The sequence below is a fragment of the Peromyscus maniculatus genome, chromosome 3 (genome assembly GCF_049852395.1).
Source record: "Peromyscus maniculatus bairdii isolate BWxNUB_F1_BW_parent chromosome 3, HU_Pman_BW_mat_3.1, whole genome shotgun sequence".
Lineage (NCBI taxonomy): Eukaryota > Metazoa > Chordata > Mammalia > Rodentia > Cricetidae > Peromyscus > Peromyscus maniculatus.
This window is the reverse complement of record NC_134854.1, coordinates 168,723,422-168,751,161: the sequence shown is the minus strand read 5'-3', so window position 1 is coordinate 168,751,161 and position 27,740 is coordinate 168,723,422. Positions and strand designations below refer to the sequence as shown.

General features: G+C 45.2%; 1 protein-coding gene across 6 annotated transcripts in view; it reads left to right on the top strand.

Moving 5' to 3' along the window:
* The window catches only part of Tmtc1 (transmembrane O-mannosyltransferase targeting cadherins 1), a 224,109-nt gene extending 196,369 nt beyond the window's left edge, over window positions 1-27,740 (top strand). For 5 of the 6 annotated variants that reach the window (XM_076568361.1, XM_076568362.1, XM_076568359.1 and 2 more), the window contains 7 exons: window positions 6,252-6,354; window positions 8,251-8,386; window positions 8,880-9,024; window positions 9,942-10,079; window positions 11,398-11,520; window positions 13,023-13,100; window positions 19,134-23,622. In XM_076568361.1, coding sequence (XP_076424476.1) covers window positions 6,252-6,354; window positions 8,251-8,386; window positions 8,880-9,024; window positions 9,942-10,079; window positions 11,398-11,520; window positions 13,023-13,100; window positions 19,134-19,274 — 864 coding nt within the window. In that variant the 3' untranslated portion in view covers window positions 19,275-23,622. Of the gene's footprint in view, window positions 1-6,251; window positions 6,355-8,250; window positions 8,387-8,879; window positions 9,025-9,941; window positions 10,080-11,397; window positions 11,521-13,022; window positions 13,101-19,133; window positions 23,623-27,628 lie in introns of those variants that run through there. The other variant, XM_076568360.1, reaches the window with a different exon arrangement.

Here is a 27,740-nt window from a genome sequence, read left to right as displayed (position 1 = left end):
AAATCAGAAAAATGACGTATGTCCCTTACTCAGTGTAATAATATCTAGAAACAATGTCATCCTGCTTCATTCAGAATTCTTATATACATTTGTGTTAAAACAGGTTTGTGTGTAGTCTGAGTGGGTTCTTTTCCCTTGCCATTAGCTTATGAATAGCAATGCACACTATTTTGTGTAGGCATGTGGATGCACATGTGTCATGGCACATGTGTCATGGAATGTTTGTGAAGGTCAAGTGACAACCCTAGGGAATCTGTTCTCTCCTTCCATCTCATGGGTTCTGAGGATTGAACTCTGGGTCATCAGGCTTGGCAACAGGCTCCCTTTCCTGCTGAGCCAACTCAGAGTACCCTACAAGTATCATTTTAATGCCTACTTACTAGTTAAAAACAGTGTGCTGTAGTTTGCATACTAAGGCACCAGCTGTTAGTCATCTGGGTTCTCCTCCCTTCTCTTCCTCCTCCTTCTTTTTCTATAACAGCAAACTTTTTCTTTCTGGCAGCCTTTTAAAAACAATATTTTGAGATGGGTGTTATAGCATACCTGTAATCACATGAAGCATGTAAATGGAAATCCCACATGTATAAGATAGGTGGGTGGACACCTGGGATAGGAAAGTGACTTTGGACTTCAAACAAATGAAACCGTATCATGAGCAGGTGCTTTTGCAGAATGAAAAGTAAAGAACGGTATTGTGGGGGTGGGGAGGATATTTCAGTCAATCAAGTGCTTGTTGAACAAGCTTGAGGACCAGAGTCTGATCTCCAGAACTCAAGTAAACAGCGGAGTGTGATGAACTGAGTTTATAATCCCGGGGATTATATAATACTGGGGAGGTGGATACAGGAGGATCCCTGAGGCTCACTGGCTGACCAGCCTCATCTGTGAGCCTCAGGCTCCAAAAATAGGACAGAAACTGAGGAAAATACTGGACGTTTGCTTCTGAAATGTTAGGTGTACTGGAGAAAGCAAACACCCCTCTGTGTACCATGCAGCTGAAGGGGAGAGTCTTGGGGTGGCAGGAGCCTGGCTTCAGAGGTGGATGCTGAGCTTCGTAGACAGGGCTGGAAGTTCCTGAGCCAGTAGGAACTTGTAACCACCTAGTTCTTATCACAGAATAAAACTTGGCATTACATTAGCAGTAAAGGCAATGAAATTAACTATGTTTATAATCCTGACCACTGTAAATTATCACTAGCCTCAGGTTTATAGTCTATTGAAAAACTCAATTAATATGAAAAAATTTATAAAATATTTTCCTTTCATGTATTTAGGGATGTGATTTTATTTAATACCAGAGTGAAAGAATATTGAGACCTGAGCCGGGTGGTGCTGGTGCACGCCTTTAATCCCAGCCCTCAGGAGGCAGAGCCAGGAGGATCTCTGTGAGTTCGAGGCCAGCCTGGTCTACAGAGCAAGTTACAGGACAGGCACCAAAACTACACAGAGAAACCCTGTCTTGAAAGAATATTGAGACCTAACGTGAGTTAGTAAGAGGATGCACTCAGTGTCTCTCCTGCAATGCTGTCATGAATTGGGTCAGTCACACTCAACACTCAGGGCTAAGTCAACTTGGAGTGAACCCTAATGTGAGATTGTATTAATTTAACCATTTAGATCATGGTGACTGCGCATGAGAATCCCAGCAAACACCACAGATCCCTCAAGTAGCAAGGCCTGTGTCTTGCCTTCCTGAAACCTAGTCATGGAAAGGGGAGTTGGAAGCAGGGAGTGAGTTCCCTGCAACAAGTGTGAACAGCACTGTGCACTGCGGGGTGGGGTGGGGGTGGGGGGGTGGGGGGGTGTATGGGGACTTGAGTGACGTGGCTAAGGGTGTGGCGGGTGCTATAAGCTAATGCATGAAGCTGAGGAGGAAAACCTTTCTGGCCAGAAAAAGACCAGAAGACTGTGTGGCTCTTACAACTGCAAGAGTAGGGGATGGGGCAAAATGACAGGAAAGGCTGGGAATCGGACACTTCAGTTGTTCGCACATGTGGGTCTTGCCTTTCCTGGTCCCATGTCACTCCTGTAGAGATGTGCTCTTATGTTCCATACATGTTTACAGTGTAATATGATCGTATTCATCCCTGTTTTCTCCTCTCCTCCCTGCCACCGTTCCCCCAACACACCTCTTTCCCATTTTCCTGTCTTCTTCTTTTTTCTTTATTTGTTCCGTTAGCGCTGGGGCGAAGGGCATCATCCACTGGAGAATGGACAACCTCTGTAAAAGAATGATCCGCTCCCCAGGAGCCATCAGCTGCCAGCTGTTCCTCAGTTAGGGTGGCTATCGACTGTCTCTTAGTGGGGTGTCTCTGATGTTTTCTGTAATTTCTTGGAAGCTGCATTGTCCACTCGTGCATGGTACCTACATTTGAACTTTTTTTTAAATCATATTTTGAAATTATCTTGCCTACTAGTGGGTTTCCATAAGGCTTTCTCACAACCTTACTTTTGGTTAACCCATTCCTTACCTCATCCCCCTGCTTCCATCCAGCTTAACACTTTAATCCCTGTACCCCTGCTTCTTCTTCTGTGTCACATATATTCTGCCGTCCCTCCCAGCCACCATGTCCTCTTTGTTGTTTCCTGTTCTGGCTGTCCTCTTTGAAGTGGCTGTTTCTCTTTCACTCTGTTATACACACGCGTTGCTCACACTCTGCTGGGAGACAAAGACATGCAGCATTAGAAATGCCAACATTTCCTCAGGGAGGAAGAGCGCCAAGCGCATTGATTCATTTCAGTTAGATATGAAGGAAGGAAAATGAGACATCAAACATTGATAGAATATTTCTCAGAATTGTCCTGTGATCAGTTGAAGTTGAATGTTTACCATTTTGTAAAGAAAACAGCAGCAGTGAGAGGGAGGAGGCAGGCCCCTCTGGGTGTCCTCATCTTTTGGGCTTCTGTGTCTTGAGTAGTTTCTTAGCAAAGTCAGCAGGATGTCAGGAAGCCACAGGTGGTCAGACTTGTCAGTCCCCAGCTTCCCAGGGATGTCATATAACTTAGTCTCCAGGTATCCACTTTCCTAAAGCTGCTAGACTTATCTGTCCCCTGTGTCCCAGAGTGTCATATCCCTGAGTCCTCAGCTCCCCAGGGCTGTCACAGACATACATCCGCTTCCCAGTGCTGTGCCAGTGAAGAGTCACTTCGTGACTGCTTTGCTTCATAGTTAGAATGAACACATTTCTGGATGGGGTCCAGACCTGTGGCTGTGTCAGGGAACTTTTTCTGTGGTTAGGAGAACCCACTGTACACCTCCTAAACATTAAATACGCCTTGCTGTGGACTGTCCTCTAAGTTTCCAACTACAGTGGTGTTGAGGGAGGCCCCCAGGGTCTACAGTGGTCAGTGCAGTTTTTCTACGAATATGAAAACGTAACTTGCCTTTCAATCTCATTCTTTTGTAAATTTACAGTAGTTCTCTGTAGTCACGTGGTATATCCGAAATTCAGAAAAGGCTGTTAAAATGATAGCCCCCTTTCCATTTTTTCAGCTTGTCAGGTCACATTTTCTTCATACTTCAACTACCAATAACAGAAACCACTTAAAATGCACTGTCACAAAAGCAGGTGTGAGAATCCAGATGTCTTCTACTAGGTCAAACATCAAAGAGATCTGTAAAGACTTAATTTAATGGAGCCAGGAGATAGATCAGGAACTAGTATGTGTGAGGCTCTTAATTCTGACCCTAGTATGTCCACAACCAGAATAATCTAATAAATATCTCAGTTAATGCCACTATAGAATCCTCTTTTGCTTTGGAAAGTATTTTTTATACAAATGCATTATTTATGTTAGACTTTATTGTTTTCAATAAGCTGTATCACTAAGGAATAAGAGTCTTCCTTCCCCACAACCATTAACTGCCTACAGCTCCTCAAGAAGGGAGGAGACTTTATAAGCCCCTTCCCACCCATGACAGAATGTTATAGGTAAAGACGAAATTATTTGTTTATATATATATATACAAATATATTTATATATATATATTTATATATATAAATATATATATATATATATATAAAAGTGTGTGTGTGTGTGTGTGTGTGTGTGTGTGTGTGTGTGTGCCACCATGTAGGTGTAGAGACTGGAGAACAACTTGAGGCAATCAGTTCTCTCCTTCTGCTATTTAAGGGGATTGAACTCAGGTTGCCAGGCTTGCCAGCAGACACCTTTACCAATGGAGCCCCTCAGGTCCCAGGGGGCAATTCCTGATGGATGTGCCCTACTTCCTATAGCTGCTGCAACCGTGACACACTGTGGATAAGTGGACAAAGGCCCTATGATACCTTCTAAATGTTGATTGGAATCTGATGTAGTGTATACTTTTCCTGTCCTTTAACACACACACACACACACACACACACACACACACACACACACACACACACACACCAAAAAAAAAAAAATCCAAAACAAAAAAACCCACTCATCAACTTTTCATTGCACAGTGTCTTCAAAAGCTTTCTTTCAGGCTTACAAAGATCAAAAGTACCTATTTTGAGATTTTCATTCATCTTTAACTTCTTTGAGTTTGACATTTATTGAACTTGGCAGTTAGAGAAGGTGTTTGAGAAATGTGCATCTCTTTTGCTGGCCTAAGGATGTCTGATTCAATAAGTAACGCTTGTCACATGTAAACATCCTCCTTTCCTCAATGGTGCTGAAATAACCAGGTTCAGACAGATAGTATTGGTGGTTCCACATAAGGTGAAGAGCCCACGGTGTCCCTTCCAGCTTCTGGATCTCAGTCTCTTGGCTTCCTGAGCAGCATGGAAGATGACCACCCCACATACCTTCACTTACAGGCTGGGGTATCCATTTTCACATTGCTGATGATGTCATGATATCGTGATAAATGTTTAGCATCTTAAGGAAAAGTTGCAAAGTGCTTTGTACTGGATTGGTTTCTTTTGCCTAACTTTAACAGCAGTACTAGGAAATAAAATAGTTAACTATAGTTTTCAGATAATTCTCAGAACCTTTGGTTATTTACATAATTTTAATCCATGTATTTTAAAAGAAAGGTTGATACAATGATTTTAGATGACTGTGGAAAAATACCTATAAGTTATTATGTTCTGAATTAAACGTTATTAAATTGTAAATAATTAAAATATGTTAAGGTATAAAGAGGAGGAGGGCAGTTAGAAAATGGCCCATCGGAGGTGTGTGGCTGGTACGGCATGTGCCTCGAGGGGACAGATAATCCCATTGCAGAAGCCAACTCAGAAAACACAGATTTATTTTTTGTAAATAAATAATTAAATAATCTTTTAATATTGGACATCCAACTTTTAAAATATTTTTATGTGCATTGATTTTTGCCTGAATTCATGACAGTGTGAGGGTGTCAGATCCCCTAGAACTGGTATTACAGACAGTTGTGAGCTGCCTTGTGGGTGCTGGGAATTGAACCTGGTTCCTCAGGAAGAGCAGCCAGTGGTCTTAACTGCTGAGCCATCTCTGCTGCCCCCTAAAGGTATAGATTTAACTAGGCAAGGAGCACAGGGTTTGGTGAACTGTCAAAATACTTCGAGAAGAGAAGGGGTAAGACAGAGCCTTTGTTTCATTTGCACTGGTCCCTCATCACCTGTCTTAAAACCTGCCCCCAATCTCAGCACTCATGGGACTGAGGCAGGAGGCTTGTAGTGAGTTAAGAGACTGGCCTGGGCTGTGAGGTTAGGTCAACATGGACTACAGAGCAAGGAGGGCTCTCTCTCTCTCTCTCTCTCTCTCTCTCCCTCTCTCCCTCTCTCTCTCTCTCTCACACACACACGCACACACACACACACACACACACACACACACACACACTCTGCAAAACTCCCCTAGCAAATCTTGGGGGCTGTTCTGTCAAATGCAGTTGTCAATCCCCTAGCACTCTGCCTCCAAGCCCAGCTGCCACCTCTGTGCCTCAACACCTGCACCGATATTCAGCATTTCCATTAGAGTCACCAAGGTGAAGAAGGAACCCCATTCAAAAAACCATTCTCAGACCTTTCCACACACAGGTCTGGACCCGTGCAGATGCTGCATCTTCGTAAGTATCGGCGTGTCTGCACCAGAGGAACTAAATACAGTTGTGCTTGTGTGCAGTTGACTTGGATTCAGGCAAACTTGTGTGATTTTCTTGGTGCCTGGTATATAATCAAGGCTCGGTTAAGCATTTTCTCTTTTCCCTCCTCACTCCCAATCTTCACTGTATTGCTGGTTTTAAAAACTTTATTTTTCTTTGTTCTCTGCTAAAGGAAAGATTTAAGGAAGCTGAGGACATCTACCAGGCTGGAATAAAGAACTGTCCAGACAGCTCAGATTTGCACAACAACTACGCAGTTTTCTTAGTTGACTCTGGTGAGTGAGCCGCCACTCTGCTGGGATCCCTTTTCTCTCTCATACTGGTGTCAGTCATCAGCTGTGCAGGTGGCTTACGCTTTGCACCCATGAACTGTAAGGGCTGCCATTTTCCTACATCTCCAAGTTCAGCTCAGCATCCTGTCTGTAAGAAAACTGCCAGAGCAGGAAGTAGCTTTGTCTTTCTTTCCACCACATCCACAGGACTGTGCCTCAATGCTGCCAAAATCCTCCTCAGGGAAGAACCTGCCTCCAAACCTGCTCTCAGCAAATGGTGGCTGCTGTCTATAACTGACTTTGTCAAGCCTTTGGAATTTTTTCCTTGATGTACATTCCAGAAATGCATTCTAGCAATTGACACAGTGGCCTCCTGTGACAGGTGGAACTGGGCACAGATTCTATTTCCTTTGTGATTTGTACAGAGCCCCATACACATGTGTAGTGAATCCTCAGAAGTAAAGTGATGACTCTTGGCTTTAATATAAAAGTGCCTCCCTGTGCTATTGGCTCAGCGAGTATCTGCCCTGCAGGAGAATTCAGTCTGATTATTCTTTTTCAATATTAAGTGCTTGAAAGGGTTTTCGTTTTCTAGGATGTGTGAAGCTTTTCTGTTTAATAGAATATAAGCTTATGTTTGGATCATCTAGGGAAAGCAAGCTGCTTTTGCATATAAATTGCTGTGTGGTGCCCCCTGCTGGATCATTAGACTTGTGATAACACATCCTTAAAGTAGGAAGAAGAGCACCTGTTCACCTGCCTGAACTAAAGCTTGTCCTTTCAATTGGACAACAGTCCCACATGAGCCTCTGAAGAGAACCCTGTCAAATCACTGATGGCCCCCTGACATGGTCCTAGATAAACCTGTGTTCAAAGAGAGTGTAGTGGGGAGATCGTGTGGACCTGTGGGTCCAGTCTGACACTTTGGGCTGCTCTGAAATTCAGTCACTTATTTAGTTTATAGGAAGCTTCTCTGGGGGCCCTTCTTAGGCCAGGGAGACCAGATTCTCCCTCTGGCTTTTGTCTTTACTTGCCCTGGGATTGTTATCCAGTCCCTTAAGGTCTTTGCACTTTAGTGTCTACATCTGTAAAGAGATAATTTTGTTTTGGTGGTTTTAAAAAGTACTTCTTAAATCCCAAGAGGCAGCTAAACAACTGCGGAGGCCATGCGAGCAGAGGGGTTTTAATACACACACTGGGCAAATACAAGGTGACCTAACTGCTGTGTTGAAATCACATTAAATGCATACCATGGAGGGCAACTAGATGGCTCGGTGGCTAAGAGCACTCGCCTCTAAGCCTGATTCCTGGGACCTATGTGGTGGAAGGAGAGCAACTGATCTCACTCTGACCTTCCTGTGCACACATGCACACAAGAGCATATGCAACACACACACACACTTCTATAAAATGTGTGATTTACAAGTTTTCGAAAGAGCACTGTCACTCTTTTATCTTGCAAATTGAGACAGAGCTTTAGAAATCACTGAGACCTGTGTTCTTTCTGCAGTAGCCTGTTCTGTCTTGTGTGTAGTGATAAGCAACAATGTTGTAGATACATAACCACAGCCAGCTGTGGTGGCTCATGCCTGTCATCACAGCACTTGACTGAAGCTGTGGGATTTCCATGAGTTCAAGGCCAGCCTGAGCTAAAGGGTAAGACTCTGTTTTGAACAAACAAAAAATCACTGCCAATGTGTTATTAATTTCTTAGGAAGTGTTGGTGAATAGTGATGAGTCAAGATTAGGTAGTGGCAAACATAAGAGGCCCCAAATCAAGCTGATCACTAATGCTATGATGCTGTCATGCTGAGAAAAAATGGCATGCCTCAGAAGGGAGATTGCTAGCCATGCCTCTCATCCCTGTGGTCTGTTCTCTTCCCACCCCATATACTATAGGCTCTCCAGAGAAGGCCGTGGCTCACTACCAGCAGGCCATCCAGCTCAGCCCAAGCCATCACGTGGCTGTGGTGAATCTGGGCCGACTCTACAGGTCCTTGGGAGAAAACAGCATGGCAGAAGAGTGGTACAAACGGTACAGTCCCTGCTCTCCGCTCTCTTAGCCTCTTGGAGCCATCAGCAGTTCCTCACAGGCTCCCTAGCTACTGGGACAGACAGCCTTTCAGAACAGAGCACATGTGGCCGGCTCAGGGCACAGCGACTTGCTTCCAGAATAGCACGACAGTGTAGTCATGTGCTCACAGAAACTTCCCCACTGGTGAGGCCACAGTGCTCAGTCGGGGTTGGGATGAGGTGGCCATTTCAATACTAGAAACAGGTGTAAGGCTGCTACTTTGTCAGAACCCGAGCAAGTCAGTCATCATGACTGGTACAGACTCTTGAGACCCAGTTGCCGGGTTGGTGGGTCACTGGAGGCATTCACCCAGGATACAGGATGACCTTGATCTATAAGCAGACTAAGTTCAAATGGGTATCTAACTGGGCAGCCCTCCCACTGCCTAAATCAGTGGAAGGACTTTGGAAATGTGCCCACCAGAGGAAGCACCTGTGTGCCTTTCTCCCTGCAGTGCCCTGCAGGTGGCCCGCACGGCCGAGGTCCTGTCACCCTTGGGAGCACTCTATTACAACACTGGCCGACACAAGGAGGCTTTGGAAGTGTACCGGGAAGCTGTCTCACTCCAGCCTTCCCAGAGGGATCTCCGCCTGGCACTGGTGAGTAGAGAGGAGATAAAGTGATGCTAGGTATAAGTGCAGCTTGCAAACAGAGAGCTGATACCACTGAGCCTCTGAGCTGAAAGGAAAACACTGTTGGAGGGCCGTTGTGTGACTTGTCAGGTGACTCCCGGGGCAACCTGTCACACAAGGCCAAGACGCAGCTGCTGCTGAAGCTCCTTGTTTCCAAATAACTTCACATTTCCCAACACAAGCTACAAGGGAGCCCTGGGAACTGGCAGAGGACTTCCCAGCATGCCCAGGGCCTGGGTTCTAACCCCAGCACCAAACCAAACAAAAACTGCCTGGAGTACTTGACCCAGATCCACTAGTTTTTGGCACATTGATGCATTTGTTTGTCACTTCTCCTGTGTGTGAGTGTGAATAGATGGGTGTGTACGAGCAAATGTTTAGGTGTGTCTGCATGCTCTAGTATGTGGCCTGTATTTGCTGGCGTGACAGTTTGTGGTAGATACCGCCTGCTTTGTCTATCACTTGCTCCTATGATTCCCATAAGTCAAGATGTTGTCTCATATACCGCAGGGTGGGGATCAAATTCAGGGCAGTTAACACCACCAACATTTTAATTTCAGTGTTTTGAATTTCATGCTTCCTTCTTAAATCAGATTTGTATTTTCTTACATCATTGTGTTCTGTGAGGGAACTACCTCCTGGCACATTTGATCGCCTTTTTAGGAGTCACAAGCTGTTTGATGGGGCACCCCATCAGTGACACCCAGTGCATGCAGGTATCTACTGCAGCCAAATGCTGGGCCCTCTGCTGCGGCGTTCAGCTCTCTCTAAAGTGCTTTGTGTTGGGTGTTGGGATGTGTTGTACATACCTCTCTGCAGATGTTGCTTTATCTGCTAAGGAGTGACCAGGTGTCTTCTAAGCTTGGTGCCCTGTGGTTTTTCAGGCACAGGTTTTAGCAGTGATGGGTCAAACCAAAGAAGCTGAAAAGATGACCAGTCACATAGTGTCCGAGGAACCCAGATGCCTGGAATGCTACCGCCTCCTATCAGCAATCTACAGCAAGCAGGAACACCATGAGAAGGTAAGGAAGCTCTCTCTTCCAAGCTCTCAGCCACCAAAGCAAGTGGGAATGCCAAGATGAGGTAGAAAAGCTCTTAGAGCCATGTGGGGTTTACATAGAAAAATAGCATATGCCAAAAGATCCTCCAGCGCCATGTTCACAATGCCATGAAGTCTTGAGAGCATTGGTCTGCACATTCCACCCACTGGGAGCTTTTCTCAGACACCCTCTTAGCTCCTGACACATCTTGAAACAGCACATCCTTGACTCCCCCTTGATTTTCAGATACTTCATCTCACCATTACAATTTATTTCTAACTAACGCCCAGCCCCTGCATGCCCAGCTCCTGCATGCCCAGCCCCTGCATGCCCAGCCCCTCCATGCCCAGCCCCTCCATGCACAGGCCCTCTATGTTCAGCACCTTTATGTCCAGCCCCTGCATGCCCTCTGGCTCTCCAAGTTCTAATGTTCGATGCAATCCTCAGGACAGCCCTGGGAGGCAGAACTGTGACTCTTTATCTGTATGTTGAAAAATCACATAACCATTAAATTCATTAACCTACTCAAGAAAATATTTATTAAATGCCTATAAAGTATCGGACACTATGGCAGACTTCAGGCATAGGGAGGATGGAAAAAAAATGCTGCTCTGGCCTAAGGAAGCTTATTTAGAGAAAGAGACAGATACTGATCAAGAAATCATAAGACAAATGTGATTGAGATCAGAAAGAGGGACACCAAGCATCCCATTGAGAATCAGCACCTGGCTAGTTGAGGTCAGGTCTCCACATGGCAAGATGTGAGGGAAGGGTCAAGAGAGGAAGAGGTCAGCAAGCAAAATGGGCCTGTGACAGCAGAAACAGGTGTGCCTAAGGCACAAGGGTGGGGGAGGGCCGAGCACACAGTTGAAGATGCAAACGTGACTAGACCCGCACATCTAGGGAAGGCCATGGTCTAGGATAAACTTTGATAAACTCCTGATCTAGGATAAACTTTGGAGTCTTCACAAAAAGGCAGAACTGTGCTTCTAAGCAATGTCTGTGTGTAAAGGTGGGGCAGGAACCAGGGGCCCCCAGTCTAGACGGACATGTTTGCATGGCCAACCCTATTGCAACTGTGTGACCTTCTTGTAAGCTGATCAAGATGTTTGATTCCTGCTCAACTACAAATAGGGAACCTGAGGCACAGGAATGATCTTTCTGGGGCCATTAATTCCCAATGAGAAAATGGGAGTGTAGAACGTATGTTTTGTTTGTCATGGGTCACACTAGCAGATGGCTATGAACAGAGGTGTAATGTCACTCTAAGTCAGGGTTCCTACATTTCCCCCTGCTACAGGCGCTCGAGGCCATAGACAGGGCTCTTCAGCTGAAGCCCAGGGACCCAAAAGTCATATCTGAACTTTTCTTCACAAAAGGAAACCAGCTGAGAGAGCAGAACCTTCTGGACAAAGCTTTTGAGGTAAGACGAGCCAAACTGCCATTAAATTTTCAGGTTTATATTTTTGGTTGTGAGCCAAGCCTTTAATGGCTGAGCTATCCCTCCAGGTTTAAATGAATACTGCAGCCATAAGGGAGTCTGGGCAGTCAACTCTCGTCACTGGCGGTTTGTGAGAGTTCTGATTAGCTAACAGAACTATGGGCTCCTTTCCTGTAAGCCTCTGGTTTTCGATGACTCACCTACACAACACCTCTTCACGTTTCATGGTTAGAAACATTCGGAGCATTTCATATTCTAGGATTCTGAAGAGCCACCTACACTGTCCGTTTTGTCCGCAAGAACCTCTATCACAGCTGGACGGGAGCCCAAGGAGCTTTGGGCATTTACGTGTCTGTGACACCTGCCATCACCTCTAGATTCCCTCTTATTCCCAGGGCTCCGTCTTTACATAGGGTCATGCAGTCTTCCCCAGGAAGCCCCTCTAGACCATCCATCTTGCAGTGACTTTTCTTCTGAAACTTAGTAAGTATCACGTCAGGGGTAGCCGGATAGCTCAGTGGGTCAAGGCACTTGCCTCCAACCCTGACCGCCTGGGACCACTTGGTGGAAGAAGAATACTGACTCCTCCCAAGTTGGCCTCTACTTCCATGTGTTTGCAGTGACATGCATGTACCTATGCGTGTGAACACACACACACACACACACACACACACACACACACGTGTGCGCATTTAAAACCATTCCTGTCTTAGCAGGATGTGGTGATATATCTGGAGGCAGAGACAATAGGATCATAAGTTCAAGGCCAGTGAGTTCCAGGGCAACAAGGCTATAATGAGAGACTTGGTCTCAAAAAAACAAATGTAAACATTCATCATTAAGGTTATCAGTCATTTGCCCTGAGCAGCTAAAATTACAGGAGTGTGCCACCACATTTCAGCTTTGAAGAGCTTCCAAAAGGTAGAAGGGAAAACAGGTGCCGTGACCCCTATACAACAATGTAAGCATGCTGCTTTAGATACTTAGCAACAAGTTGGAGGCTGAAGGGGCGGGGCCATGGTTGAGCGGCTAGAAGAGCACCTCAGGTCCTCTGATTTTTCATTAATTAATTAATTTATTTACTTATCTGTTGAGGGCTGGAGATGGAGCCCAGGGCCTCACATAGGCTGAGCTTGTGTTCTGCACTGAACTACCCTCTTTGGATTCTGTAATCCTGACAGCAGTGTTCCTTACCAACTCATTTATGGATGAGGAAGACCATCAAGCAAAGCTTTCTTGCAGAACCAGAGAAACAAGCTGTTCCAGAAATCCCTGGCTCCCCAGTGGCATGCCATATATGTGCTGTCATAGAAGCCCCGAGGCCCTTCAGAACCATCAACTCTAAAAACAGTAGCAGACTAAACTTGCCAGCTGCTAAGTGGCTGTTAACGATCAGGGTCTCCATGTGGGCTGGGGTTTGTACAGTTCTGTGGCACCTTAGATGCATCTCATGTGTTAACATGAAGCTTTCCTTCTTCACTCAGAGCTATGAGGCTGCTGTGACCCTGGATCCTGACCAGGCACAGGCGTGGATGAACATGGGTGGCATTCGGCACATCCAGGTAGGAGTGGCACTCACTGTGTTCTCATCCTGGTTTAGAAGCCACTGTTCATATTCTGTTTGAAATCACTTGACTACTTAAAACATAGGCATTCTGAAAGTAAAATTCAGAGGAGCTATGTTTTCTGAATCATGAATATTATGGACCTGTTTAAATGTTTATAAACTTAACTCCATTATACTGCTGATCATAAGGAAAATCACGTGTGGAAAGAAGGTTATCGGACAGCGGCTGAGGTCTGTGTGTACTGACCCTGTGAATCTTGGCAACTCCTCAGCATTACCAGACTGTTAATTTAAATATGCTTTACTATTTCCTATTTTTCATTATGTGTGATTGTGGGATATGAGTGCAATGCCCTCAGAGGCCAGCAGAGGGCGATGGTGCCCCCCAGCTGGAGTTATAGGCCTTTGTAAGATGCCCAGTATGGGTGCTAAGACCTGAACGTGGGTCCTCTGTAAGAGCAGTATTCTTCACTGGTGAGGCATTTCTCCTGCCCCTTTATTTTCCATGTTGAAAACATTTTTTATTCCCTAACCTCTTAGTGGAAAACATGTTTGTCTGCTTTGGTCCCTACCCCCTAAAGTTAACTTTGGGTGAGTCTTTCTGCCAAGAATGATGGAAAGTGCCCCTGGGTGGGTGGCATTGTTTGTAGCCAATAAAGTCAAAGGTGTGTTGTGATTCATTCGTGCATGTACTCATTCATCTTACTGGCATCTCTACTGAGCATCCATCCTGTATGCCAGGTGCACGTCTAGATACTGGGCATGTAACAGTGATCAGACAAGACAGAAACTCCTGCCCTGGTGGAACTGATGCTCTAGTTTGGGGTGACAGGCAATAAGTACACATGTACACACGTCAGATAGTAAGATGTGTATGAAGAAAAAAGTAAAGGAGAGGGGTGCTGACAGGGCTCTTAGAGAAGGCTCCTGTAGAATGCAGGCATCTGAAGGGGTCAAGTCATGTGCACAGATGAAGAGCACGTGCAGAGGTCTGAGGCTGAAGGTGCTGGTGTGTGTGGAAAATGGTAACCAGGCAGCACGACTGGCCAGAGGAGGTAAAAGGAGACGGTGGACGCTGAGTCCCGAGAGGGGGCCCTAACACAATTCCTGGAGCTTGGGTTTTTGTGCCAAGTAAGCTGGGTCCTTGAAGGGCTTTTCACGGAGATGCCAGGGTATGACTTGTGGGCTAACTTGCCCTCAGGCTTCTTCTGTCAGACCCTGCAGGGATGAAGGATAGTGTAGTGATGAGAATTTCCAAGAGGCCTGCCCGTGTTTTCCTCCCCCGGCACCTGAGCGCTCTTAGACGACAGCAGAGAGAAGGGGCTCCCAGCTGCCCGGGTAAGGGGACAACGTCTCCCGCGCTGTGGGGAATCTAAGCGGTTGCTGCTCAGTCACAGACCCACACTCTGGGCTGCGCAGTTCTGTGGGATGTTCAGCAACATCTGTCAAACAGAGTGGACTTTCTTAAGAATAGTGCATTATTTTAAATATTCAATAGTTGTTTTTTAGAATAATGTATAACTTTCCCAGGTGGAATATAACAAAAATTAAAGTTCAGTTGTTAATTTGAAGTAGAAAGAATATACCCAAGAGCATTCAAAAAGAAAAATGGTATAATTATTATGTATCTGAACTCAAGGCTGTATGTTCACAGGACAGAGCTCTGGAGATTGAGGAAATATCTACTGAGTATATTGTTTTCAAATGTTCTTGTATAATATTAGAGGGACCAGCCTTAATATTACATATCCCAGGGGCTCAGGAGAGAGAACTACTAACGGCGAGGACTATTTCAGGGAAACAGAATCTCAACACACCGAGCTCTATAGTCCACTTGCTTTACTCCCTCTGGCATAACATCCTTTATACACAGCTTCAGTTCTGTTCTCCTGTTTAGCTCCTTTCTTGCCTGATTTCTCTCTCTACTTATCTATTGCTCCCTCTAAGTTCTGTCTTAATTCTCTCATCTTAATTCTGCCTCATCTAGGTCCTTTTCAGCTTGTCCTTACCCAGCTAGTACTTCCCCATCTGGCTCTTCCTCATCTTCTGTCTCCTTCCTCTAGTACTCTCTTCTAGCCCTCCAATCTAGTTCTTCCCCATCTCAGTTTGTTCCTCTCAAGTTCTTACCCATCTAGTTCTTCCATTCTTTTTTCTCTTCTCCGTCCTGTTCTCTCGAAGTCCTGGTGTAAGAAGGGAGAGTCCGAGCTAAATTGTGTAAAGCTATTACCTAACGTCCACCTGACCTAGGCGGTGTCTCCTTGTGGAATTTACCTTAAGTCAGGTGACTAGCATGTGAACTGTTATCACTGTTAGTCCTTGAAAGTGGCTAAGGGAGATAATCTGATTCTAGAGAAAGCCTTTCCTGAGGCTGTTCTCCAAAGTCCTGGAATGTGTATGTCCAGAGAGTGATCAGTCCACACTGTTAGCCCTTCTTAGGGAAAAGTCAATTGGGAAAACTAGAAAGGCACACATTATTTTCATAACAGAATATAGCTGATATATAACAAGCCAAGTAACACCAAAAACTCCTTGGAATTTGGCTTCCTCTGGAGGAATTCCTTGATCCCTCCAGGTAGTGACTTTGCCATAACCAGCTGAGTTCTTATGATATATTCCTGCGGCCCATAGCAAAATGTAATTGACATTCATTAAAAAGATCAGCCTTTGTTACTGCAGACATCATGGATTAGCCTGAGCAATAGGAAACTCCCATACTCATAGTTTAACAAGTCTGTGGGTAAATTTGACTAATGTGTGTAGTGGGCACAGCTTGGCTGTGCTGGAACAATCCTGGACTTCCTGTGTCTTTTGCAAGGAGTGTTCACCACAATGTCACGCGTGCTGGCCCTGGCTCCTGCCCTGTGCCTGGGGAGTATAGGCCTCCAGGGCTTATGGAGGTGAAGAGTTGAAATAAGGCTTTGCAAGGAGGTGGCATAGGAGATGGAAAAAAACACTGAAGGTTGTGGCAGTCCTAGGAAGGAAGGACACATCACACCATGTGTCTAAGGTCAGTGCTGTGACCTGAAGTGCCTCAGATGTAGACAGTCAAGTCTAACTGCAAAATTCACTCTACCTCTCACATTTTTGCCCTTACATGCAGCCCCCACAGTAATTGTATGGGATATTTTTAGTGTGTCTGCAGTTTGACAGGTAGGCCATTCCATGAGGTCAGTTATAGAATCCTCTATTTATGGTATCTTATCTGTTCAGAAAGTGTCAGACTTTGAACATTCTGCATTTTGGGGTGAGGGATGCTCACTGTCTGTTATGCTCCCTGAACTTTTACACAAGATGAAGTAAGGAGATGAGCTGGAATTTCAATCTCTAATGAGATTCCCATTATCCAAGCCATATTTCTTTTTATTTTTTATTAAGAAATGTTTTTCTCATTTTACATACCCACCACAGATGCCCCTCTCATCCCTCCTCCTCTCATGGGGAGTCAGCAAAGCCTGGTAAATTCAGCTGAGGCAGGTCCAAGCCTCTCTCCCTACATCAAGGCTGTGCAAGGTGTCCCACCATAGGTAATTGGTTCCAAAAAGCCAGCTCATGTACCAGGAATAGATCCTGATCCCACTGCCAGGGTCCCCTTAAACAGACCAAGCTACACAACTGCCTCGATTGTACAGAGGGCCTAGTCCAGGCCCATGCAGGTTCCACAGCTGTTGGTCTAAAGTTCATGAGTTCCTGCTAGCCAAGCCATATTTCAGAGTTCTGTTTCAGCATGGCTTCATGATGGCCATCCATGCTTTGCAGAATATTGTCGTCTAGTAGAACTCTCTGGCATGAGCATGTTCTGTATTTTCACTGTCAAGGAGCAGTGACTGGCCACAGCAACTGGGCACAAGAAATGTGTCTGGTATGACTGATGGATGGATTCTAGTCTTAGTTAATGAAAATTCAGTTCTAGAAATCAGATTGTTACAGTTCCTATATACCATAGACTTAGAATTGTTGACTTACGGGATATAATTAAAAAAAATGAACAGGGTTTACAGTTTAATCAAGAATAGAGCAATTTGAAGGAAAGAGGGCACACTATATTGTGTGCAAAAAAGCAGAAATCAATTGATCTGAAACAATGCCAAGGTTAAGGATGAGGCCTAGATTCAGGGTAGCCTCCAAGGACATCTTGAGAGCCTGCGTGTGGAGTATCTTGTGATGTCTTGGAGCCATAAGCGTGCAGGCACCCAGATGTACACTGGGCTTATCGGAAACCAGAGACTTGGAGGAGGATGCTGGAGGTAACAGAAATGCAGCAGAACTGGGCTCCTTGCCCCAAGGAAGTTTGGTGTTTTTCATCGGCATTAATTGTCGGATATAACTACACAAGCCAGTGCTGGGTTCTCAGTGGACAATTCCTTCTTTTTTTTTTTTTTTTTTTTTCAGCATTTCCACACCCTCTTATACCAGCTGTACACATAAACACCATGAGAACTAGACAGTGAGTCATAGAGACTGAACAGTCTACCCAGTGATGGGGTAACTCAAGCATTCTGTTGAGGTCTCACTGTGTCAGGTAGCATCTAAGCTCTTGACACACACAAACATACGTGGGAAAATACTTACACCTTGGTAAGCATCAGCTGCTAGCTTGGAGAGGTGTTAATTTGAATTGTGATAGAAATTTAGAACACCTCTGGTGTCCACCCACATGGGAGCTGCAGCTAAGGATGATGTAAAATCAATTTGTTGTTTTAGAATAGGAAGAAATCAGGTAGCTTTCTGGGGAAGGTGTAAACATCTATGCCTCAGATAGGGCAGACCAAGGAAAGAGTCCTGCTTAAGTCCAGCTTAGTAAATCAGTGAGTTTCCATTTTACTCACAGGAGTGTGTGTGACTCACTGAAAGCCTGCCTCAGCTGTGTCTCCAGAGCTGCCTGCCCAGCTTTCATGAGTCTTAGCCACCTGAGTCTCCTTCCTCAACCTCTGTTTACTGCTTATGTAACCTCAGAGAGGGGCCCCGGGAGTCCTGCAAGTCTCATGAGCTTCCTGGGCCTTGTGAGCAGAGGAAGCAGACAACATGAGCTCTGTCTGTAGCGGTCCTGAGTCTTGGGGCTCTGCAGCGCTCAGGTCTGCAAGGCTGCACCAGAGCGGAAGATGAGGCATTAGGCCGCAGAGAAGGGAATAGGAAAAGCTACTGACCAATGGTCAGTGGTCAGCTGGGCCCAGGCACACATGTTGTTAAACAGTGTTGACAGAAGTGGGAGCTCAGCAGGTCAGAGGTCACATTCCTTCTCCCCTCCTGCAGCAAGTGTCTGGCTCTGGCTGGTGCTTTTCACCACATACCCTGGCTAGGAGATAAACCTGAGTCCATCTTTAAATTTCTTTTTTTAAGATTTGTTTGCTTTATGTGTATGAGTTTTTACATGTATGTATGTATGGGTACCATGTATGAAATGCTCACAGAGGTCAGAAGAGAGTGTTTGATCCCTTGGAGGTACAGGTGCTTGTAAGCCATCATGTGTGTGCTGTGAATGGCACCAAACCCCAGGGTCCTGTAAAAGAACAAGTGCTCTTAACCATACAGCCATATGGACTCCAGCCCCGGGTCCATCTTTTAATCAAGTCCTGCACTGTGTGAAACTTGCATTAGGCACTGGCTGCTTGTGTGTTTCAGTTGAAAATTAGAGCAAACTAAAGATAAAATGGATGTCTGTTTAATTATTGCTCTCCCTCCGTCTCTACCCCACCCCAAGCCTATTTGCTTACAAAGAACAGCAGCCCCATGCTAACCTCCTGAGAACACTACAAAATAACAGTCTCCTTCTCTGTAGTGAGAAAGCTGAAATCTGTGTTTCTGCCGCTGAACCTCATGGTGTAGCTATCAGCCTCCACGTTCTCCAGCTGGTCTGGTTCTTAAAACAAATGGATTCCCCTAAAGCACCCCAAGAGATAAGGATAACAATATGCACAGATAAGGTTTCCTTAGGGGAACTTAACTGGCAGTCAGAGGAAGGGGGTCTTCTCCCATCCTCAGAGGGTTGTGCTGAGCAGTCTTTCTCTTTTTCTGCACCCACCCCCCTCAGGGAAGCTATGTGTCGGCAAGGGCCTATTACGAGAGAGCCCTGAGGCTGGTTCCAGACAGCAAGCTGCTGAAGGAAAATCTAGCCAAGCTGGATCGCCTGGAGAGAAGGTTACAAGAAGTCCGAGAAAGGGATCAAACATAGCTCCGAGGACACAGTCACGTGGGACTCGGCAGGCTGGAAGAGGACCGAGTGGGGGCGGCCTTGCTCATACACAGCAGGCCCTGCCAGCCAGGCAGTCCCCTCCTGGTGGCACAGCTGCTGGGGGCTGTGCGAGTTGTTTCCATGAAGGGACAAACAGCCAGGGCGGGCAGGCCACCTGCAGGGGAGGGAAATAGCCTGTTACAGGTTCCTCTGGGTCGGTCCCTGGTCCCAGGATGCAGACACTGAACTCCATTCTTACTGTAGCCCAGAAACACAGAAGCTTGGAGTTCTGTAGAGGAGACAGCTGTTCATAAGGAAGGATGTGTCCTCTGAAGTCAGCTCTTGGGAAAGTCTACTTGTGGAAGTTTAATATATTCTCAAGAATCCGGAATGGATGGTGAAGAGCATTGGTAGAGTCTTGTGAAGTTATAGGAACAGGGCACTTGATCGCTGGGCTTGGTCTAATAACTCCCAAGAGTATCGCTAAGGACCTTTGGAGAAGTACATTAAATTCCACTCTGATATATGCTTTTCCAGTGCCTAAAACATGAGGGGATCTTCTAGAATTATATGTGGGCATCTTTATTTCTACAGGAAAAATCTCCCTGAGCAGTAAAAAAGAGCTGAGCATCCTTGATTCTTTATGAAAATGTTTGAATTGTATTCCAGATTGTACTAGAGTTGTGTCCCACATTGAAACTTCTCAGTGCATTAACCAGGAGACTACCACCCTAAAATATGCTGCTCAGGTGGGGAGCGGCAGCGTGCGCTCTGCATGGAAGTGTTAAGGGGTCAGTCCAGAGAAGTGCTCTCCTTTAGACGTTGTGAGATTTATTATTTTTGAAACATTGAGAATTCCTCACAGATTGAGTTGAGGGAAGAAAGCTCTATTTATTGACTTTTGAGGTTTAGTAGGAATTCTGTACTTAAAAGACAAGTGACCAAAAGCAGACCGTCTGCTTAGTAAGTTTGCAGACTACATGGAGAATGCTCTAAAACTCTCGGGTAAAGTCTAAATTCATAATTTTTTAAAAATATATTTATATTTAAAAATGAGGAAGGCAAAGTTGAAATCATAATTTGACATTATTTTTAGTGTTATTTATTGTATAACTTATAAAATATTTAATATATATCCACATGTCTTGTTTTTTTTCTCTGTACATAGTCATTTTGATAGCAGCTCTCAAAACCAATCATATGAAAACTGCAAAATAAGAAAGCTTTAACAGTCTCCCCAAATAATACTGGTTATTTGCCACTTAAAGCTAATGGAATTAGGGGTCAGCTCAGTGTCTGGGTAGTCGGTGAAGGAGCTGGGTACCTTCTTCTAACTGGTACTTATCAATGGAAACAGAGACACACAGAAGATGCAGGTCCTGATGCTGAGCCAGTTGTCAAACACACGTGACAGCCGGGAAGCAGCATCTCACCTGCACAGCGAGAGGGAAACCCTGCTTCTTCCAACTCAGCATCAGGGTGCAGTGCCTCTGTAGGCTATTTTTCTGGCAGGTAAGTTGAAATAAATGGCTGAAAACTTATTTGAAAAGACATGATGAAGCCAGGCGGTGGTGGTGCACGCCTTTAATCCCACCACTTTGGAGGTAGAGGCAGGCTGATCTCAATGAGTTCAAGGCCAGCCTGGTCTACAGAGTGAGTTCCAGGACAGCCAGGGCTACACAGAGACCCTCCCACACACACCCAAAAAAGGGCATTTGACCCAGTGCACACCTGCTTCTGGGAGCCAGTATTTGTCACTGTCACCTCATGTATGTAATTGTCAGTCAGTGTTACATATCATAAATTGATCCAGAATCTTATTTTCTTCTTCCATCTAAGACATCTTTAGTACCAAGGTAAAAACTATGCACTATAGTGTTTATTATAAAGTAATTCCAAGCCCCTAATTTGGAAAGCAGGGGTCCTTGGTCACATCTTAGTACCACTTTGTAGAATAGTATTTACCAAAATGGGTACATTAAAAACTAATGGGACAGATTGAACTTCAAAGTTTGACATAATTCTGCCTTATGTAAAGTGCTACAGAAGGTCTCAGTGTAAACTTGTTGGAATAATTAAAAGGGTAATTACAACATAAGCGTTTCTAAGGAGGGAAGGCCACAGTGGCGTCCAGAGACCGCTGCATGGGGCCTCTCCTTTCTCATTTGTCTGCCCACTCTGACATCTCCCTGAGCAGTAAAAATAAGCACTGTTTAAAAAGAGAAACAAGCCAGGCGGTGGTGGCGCACGCCTTTGATCCCAGCACTCGGGAGGCAGAGCCAGGCGGATCTCTGTGAGTTCGAGGCCAGCCTGGGCTACCACGTGAGTTCCAGGAAAGGCGCAAAGCTACACAGAGAAACCCTGTCTCGAAAAACCAAAAAACAAAACAAAACAAAACAAACAAACAAACAAAAAGAGAAACAAAGTCAGCTTGCTTTTTGGCTCGGATATTGAATGAGCCAATGAGAGAGTTTCCATGGTAGATATGTTGCCTGGGAGAAAATCAGTTACAAAGTGTGTTTTAAAGCTGTTGAGTGTATCTTGTAACACCCTGTTTGGTTCTTGTGACGTGGACTAATCCGTGGGAGTCATCCTTATTACAGTAGAAACAGAGATCCTGGCTTGTGAAAAGGCATCTGATTTGTCACTAGCAGGCTTGTGTGTCATGAGTGACTGGAGAGCTGTTTCTGAAATCCAGGAGTAGAGTTGGCTTTGTGCACGAAAATACTCTGCTGGCAATTCTAACATTGTCATTGCCCTCATCATTGGTACTGAGAAATGGACCCAAGACCTTGTACATACCAGAAGCACTCTCTCGCACTGGCTCTATTCTCAGCTAACATTATCTTAGGGTTTTGTTTTATTTTATTTTTTACAAGAGTCTAGCGTGTGTCTCAGAATTCTGTAACATGCCCTGGGTAGGAAGGAGGAGACAAAGAATGAATCAGGAGTTGCTTTGCCTGGGCTGAGCCCCCAGCATGGAGTTTCTGGGTTCTTTCCTCCGTTACACATAGAGCCCTTCACATCCCTGGAGCCCCTCCCCCACCATTCACTGTCAGGCCTGCCCATCATCGTCCCTAGACCAGTGCTTGTCATGAAATCCACCTATGACATAGAAGCTGCAGGAATGGCTTTGGTGGCTTACTTCAAATTTGGGGATTATTTAGTAAGGATTTTCCAAAAGTGATTCAGATGTTTCAGGTTATTAATGTCCTTTATAAAACCTGATTTGGTGGTGGAACTCAGGGGGGGGAGTGCTCTTTGAGGGGCTGGGGGCCTTGTTTGCTTTTGTGGTTCTGGCCTAGAACTCCATGTGCCAGGCAAGCCCTCCCTCTGTCACTTGCTACCAGAGACATCTCAGCCCCAGACCAGTTTATTTTTGAAGGTTATCACAAAGCAAAGAGGTTTCTGGTCTTCATCAGTATGCAGGTTCTCTTCTGAAGTCTGCAGCAGAATTTCAGAGGCCCTTTTCAGCTTTCAGCCAAGACTAAATAAAAAATTCCAAACCACACTGTAGAATCCAACCTGAGGTGACTGAACCGAGGGAGAAAAGAAAGCAAATGTCCCATATCTTGTGATTGTTAGCAGAGAGTCTACATCCTTCCGATCCCAGAGAGCAGGGGCTGGAGGGCGGCCTTCCCTCCTGCACAGGGGCTCTCAGCACTGGCTGCCCTTAGAGAACAGCTAGGACTCCTACAAACTCCCTGAGATGAGCTTTCTGGTGCCAGCAAAGTCCTGCAGGGATGACTGCTTTGAACAAGGCTTTCTACCAAGGAGAAGTGGGTATTATCATGAAATTTTTATTTCTAGCTACTGGACTAAAATGAGCCAAAGAATTCTAAAGGCTGAGTCAATGCCCCATGGGTTGGTCAAGGCCATTATTCCTAGACTGACCAGCAGGTGGCTGAGTAGGGTGGCTTTATGCTTGTGGCAACTGGACTATAATTTGTCCTTCTATTTAGAAAATGCTTGGGTGTCAAATGGAGAGGCACCACCTTGCCATTTGCACACACCAGGCAAGATGCCAAGGATAAGAAATAAACAAAAAACCCGATATCTTTTTACTCTTAGAAGGTGTCCATGGTGCAGAGTTTGTCTCTTTCTGCCTGGCACACAGACACTGGGGCTTTGTTATTTAGTTCTTGATTGCACTTACTAAAACCTGCTTTTGATGAGCTGAATGTAGGGGTGCGTACCTTTAGTCCCAGCACTTGGGAAGCAGAGACAGGCAGATCTCTGAGTTTGAGACCAGCCTAGTCTACAACAAAGCAAATTCTAGGACAGCTAAGGCTACACAGAGAGACTCTGTCTCAAAAAACCAACCAATCAACCACCCAAACAAACAAACCCTCCTTAAAAAAAAAAAAAGAATAATGGGCAAAACTGCCTGCTCTTGTCTGTGGTGGATCCACCCAGGGGAATACTAAACCTTTAGATTAGTACTGACACTGAGAGCATGTAGCTATGGTAGAGGTAGGCTGGTTCTTTTTCTTGTTTTCAAATCACACTTTTGATTGTAGGCTGGCATCACCCAAATACAGCAAAACACAAGTATCTAAATGCCATCCTTTTACATTTAAAAATGTAAATGTCTGTCAAACCTTTCTTTCAGACTGCAGCTGTATAAGCTAAGACTTTAGAAAACCAAAAACCAGTATTGGAAATATTACAATTCTTAACATTGTTCTCAGTTTTCAATGCAAAGCATGTTATATAGTTCTGAAAACACTTCTAATATTTTTGTTTCTGTGAGTTCTTTGTTCTGAGATAGGAGATAAAGTAACCATAGTACAAAACATGTCTTCATATTAGAGTGGGACCACAGGATGGATAAAATATCTGGAGCCATCAATTGGTTCATATTAAAATAGTCAATTTTCATCACCAGGGCTCTTCCGATTAAAACCATCAGGGCATGTAATTTAAAACAAAACAAAACAAAAACCTAGCACCTCATACTACACAGCCCTGGTCTGAGTGAAAACATGGGTTGCCAGTCATTCCTAACTGGAAATGTCTGCATGCAGAGGTCCGGGATATCGCCTCCTTGTCAGGGGCAATGATTTGTATTTGTAGTGAGTCTGGAAGTTCCTGCTGTGCATATCCTTTAGCTGCTGGCCCGCCCATCGTGGGGACACACTACTTCAAGATTAGTGCTTCTGAGTTCTAATTCTAGCGTCACTCTAAGGAGTTACCTCACAAGGGCAGGTTAGTCTGAGTCTCAGTGGAGTTTGTCACCCATGAAGCACTGCCCTGTCCAGTGTTTCCAGGAATACCATGAGCCTCCAAAATGCATTAAAAGGCACCATGCATCTGTGAAGATAATGATCTTATTCCTGACTGTTCTTACTAACAACCACAAGGAAACATGCAGACAAACAACCCTGGGAAGACTGGGCTGCCTAAGTGTGTTAACATGGTAGAAGTAACTCTTACTTTACAGTCGTGCTTAAAGTCCTTATGGTGACCCTGCCAGTTTCCTGGGAGAAAAGATAATGTCCTCTCCTAGGGAACTGAGGTGTCTGTGGGAGCCAGGGACATGTGGCAGTCGCTGTGTTTGCTGTCAGGACTTTGTCCTTTGTTCCTGCTGCTCAACGTTCCTCTTTTGGTTGGTTGTATATAAATGTACACCTGTGTTATTTTTGCTATGCTGCTTAAAATATTTCTCTGTTTAAGTCTGACTGTATACTTTGCCTAAGTCTTTCAAAAATAAAATTTATGTAAATGTCTATTTTATATAAAACATGGTAAAATAAGAATTCTGTCTGGCCTCGGTCTCTGAAGTTGTCTGATTAGAATCCACCAATAGCCATTTTGCTAGTGTGCCTGAGCTTCAAAAGCAAAGATGGTCTGTCCATCATCTTTCAGGCCACACAGTAACTGTCTACTTCTCACCCACACCAGACTTTACCTCCAGGCTAAACTGCTTGCTTGGTAGGTGCCCCCTGGGCCTTTATGGTACAAATGGAAGTTAGAAGGCAAGTTTTTCCCCAATACCCTGAACTCCATCCACTGCTGTACCTGGACCAAGTGTCTCTCTGGGCTCAAGACTTCGTCCTCTCCATTAACCTCCATTTGTTGGCTTTTACAGACTCTGTCTTAAAGCTCACCAATGGGTGGAGACACAAGCACTCAATCACTAGCACAAAAGGGGAGAAAACACCACAATCTCCATCAAAAAACAAGGAAAACCCCTTCCTTTAGTCCTCCAATTCATCAATAGCTGCTACATTTTTTTTTCTACCACACAATCACACTTTTTCTTTTGTGACCTGGCATGTTTACTCAGAGTTGTTGACGGGCAGGGAACCTCAACAGTAGTAGCTATACCACAGAAAAAGATTGTCTCTCCTGCCTCCCAGCAACCATTAACTGCCTTTATATCCTCGAAGAGGATGGGGCCTCACGACCCCCTCCTGCTCTGTGGGGGGTGCCATCACGACCCCCTCCTGCCCTGTGGTGGGGTGCCATCACGACCCCCTCCTGCCCTGTGGGGGGTGTCAGCAGCCCGACTTTGGTCTTGTGCTAATCATCAAACTTCGGAAAGCACAAGAGTGCAGCCACACTTTTTGAACAGCAAACTGCTGCTCTAGGGAACGTGTCAAAATCAAAGGCAGATATCCCATGTGCCACAAGTTCACCCCAGGGCAGGCCAGTCCCTCCCTGAGACTAATGTTCTTTCCTTCTTTTATTTATCTACATGTTCTGTTATTTTAAGTATCATTGGACTGTTTCTCCACTACCATAGACAATTCCTACTTGCCATGCATCTTCTTATTAGTAGATCTGAAGTTAACTAGCCACTTGCCACTCTGTATTATAATTCATTTTCCCATGAATGGAAATGCTTTGTTATGGTGAGCCTGCACTGGATGAATTCTCTACATTAGGATAAAATCTCCCATAAGACCAAGGGCTTTCAGTTCTGGTAACAAAGCAGGCTGTGCAGTGACGAGGAATGAGACTGTGTCCAGTTGTATGGGAGGAACCAAAGGACACAGACAAAGCTGTGTGGACCACATGTGGGAGAAGGAGGGGACAAGGTCTAGGAACCTCTTGGAGAGACTGCATGGCATGGGCAGACCTGGACCGTTGTGTCCCTGCAGTTACTGCACAGCACAGGCGCACCACTGCCAACATGGCTTTACCTCAGAGGCCTTTGGGTGGGTTTTATGTCATCCTTAACTGAAAAAGAGTGTTGAGTCTGTGTGGGACTTTGAGCTCCACTGGAAAACAGCGTGCACCTGAGGTGAGCATGAGGGCCCAGTGGGCAATCCTCACGACACTGGGGAAAGAAAGCAGAACTCTGGGAGGAAAGACCCAGTGGGCCACCAGCCAGCCAGTCCACACTGGGATGCCTCCAAGAGGGGATGCAAGCTGGGAAGTTGAATATTTTACCAGCTCTGCCCTGGCCCTCATTTCTATGGACTTGGATCATAAAAATCAAATAACACTCTTTTGTAGTCAGAAGTTTTCCTGTGTTCTTCCTGGTCCCACAGCCACTCGGTCCCAAGTAAACACACAGAGGCTCATTATTCATTACAAACTGTATGGCCTATGGCTTTAGCTTCCTGCAAGCTAGCTCTTTCATCTTAAATTAAGCCATTCCTATTCATCTATATGTTGCCACGTGGCCATGGTGTTACTGGTCTGCTGGCATCTTGTTGCTCCTTTGGCGGTGGCTGGTATCTCTCCTGACTCTGCCCTTCTCTCTGTATCTCTGCTTGGATTTCCCACCTACCTATAAGCTTTCCTGCCATAAATTATCCAGTGGGAGCCACACACATTCACAGCATACAGAAAGACCTCCCACAGCCGTCTTTGGTGCCTGCACCTGCACTTACCATTTTGAGTGTCTTTTGCTCCCCAGTATACATGCCTGCTTCCACTTGTCTGCCCTCCCAACTCCAAGAGACAGTGGAGCCCTGGGCAGAGGAGCCCAGAATTGTTAATGCATTCAGAGTGTCCTCTTAGGCTTGCCCTTAGAGTCTAATTAAACATAAGTTCACTAATAGTCTGGTCTTTGTTCCTTTCCCATCCTCAGGCTTATTGTCATACAATATTGATGGAGAAAATACTGACATGGTATCTTACTCATGCATTAATTGTACTTACCGTAAACAACAGATCACACAGCATTTGCTCCGGCTTTTGAAGCTGATTTTCTTGAGGGTCAAGAGCTTGGACAAGTTTCTTAGAAGCTCAACAGTAGTTAAGTGTTGAATCTCCTGTTTTGAGAAGTGCTTTCTTGCATCTAGCATGGAGTCCTGGGTTCAGTGCCACCATCTCTGCATCCTACTCTAGTCTGCAGATTTCATTAGGCTTTCCAAGGCAATAACCACCTTATTCCTCAGATCTGTTGCAGGGTCCTTGACATATAGAGGGACCTCCCACCATGGGGATACCTCTCCTAGGGCCAGATTGGAGCAGGAGGCACTAGGAAATCCAGAATGACCAGTGAAGCAG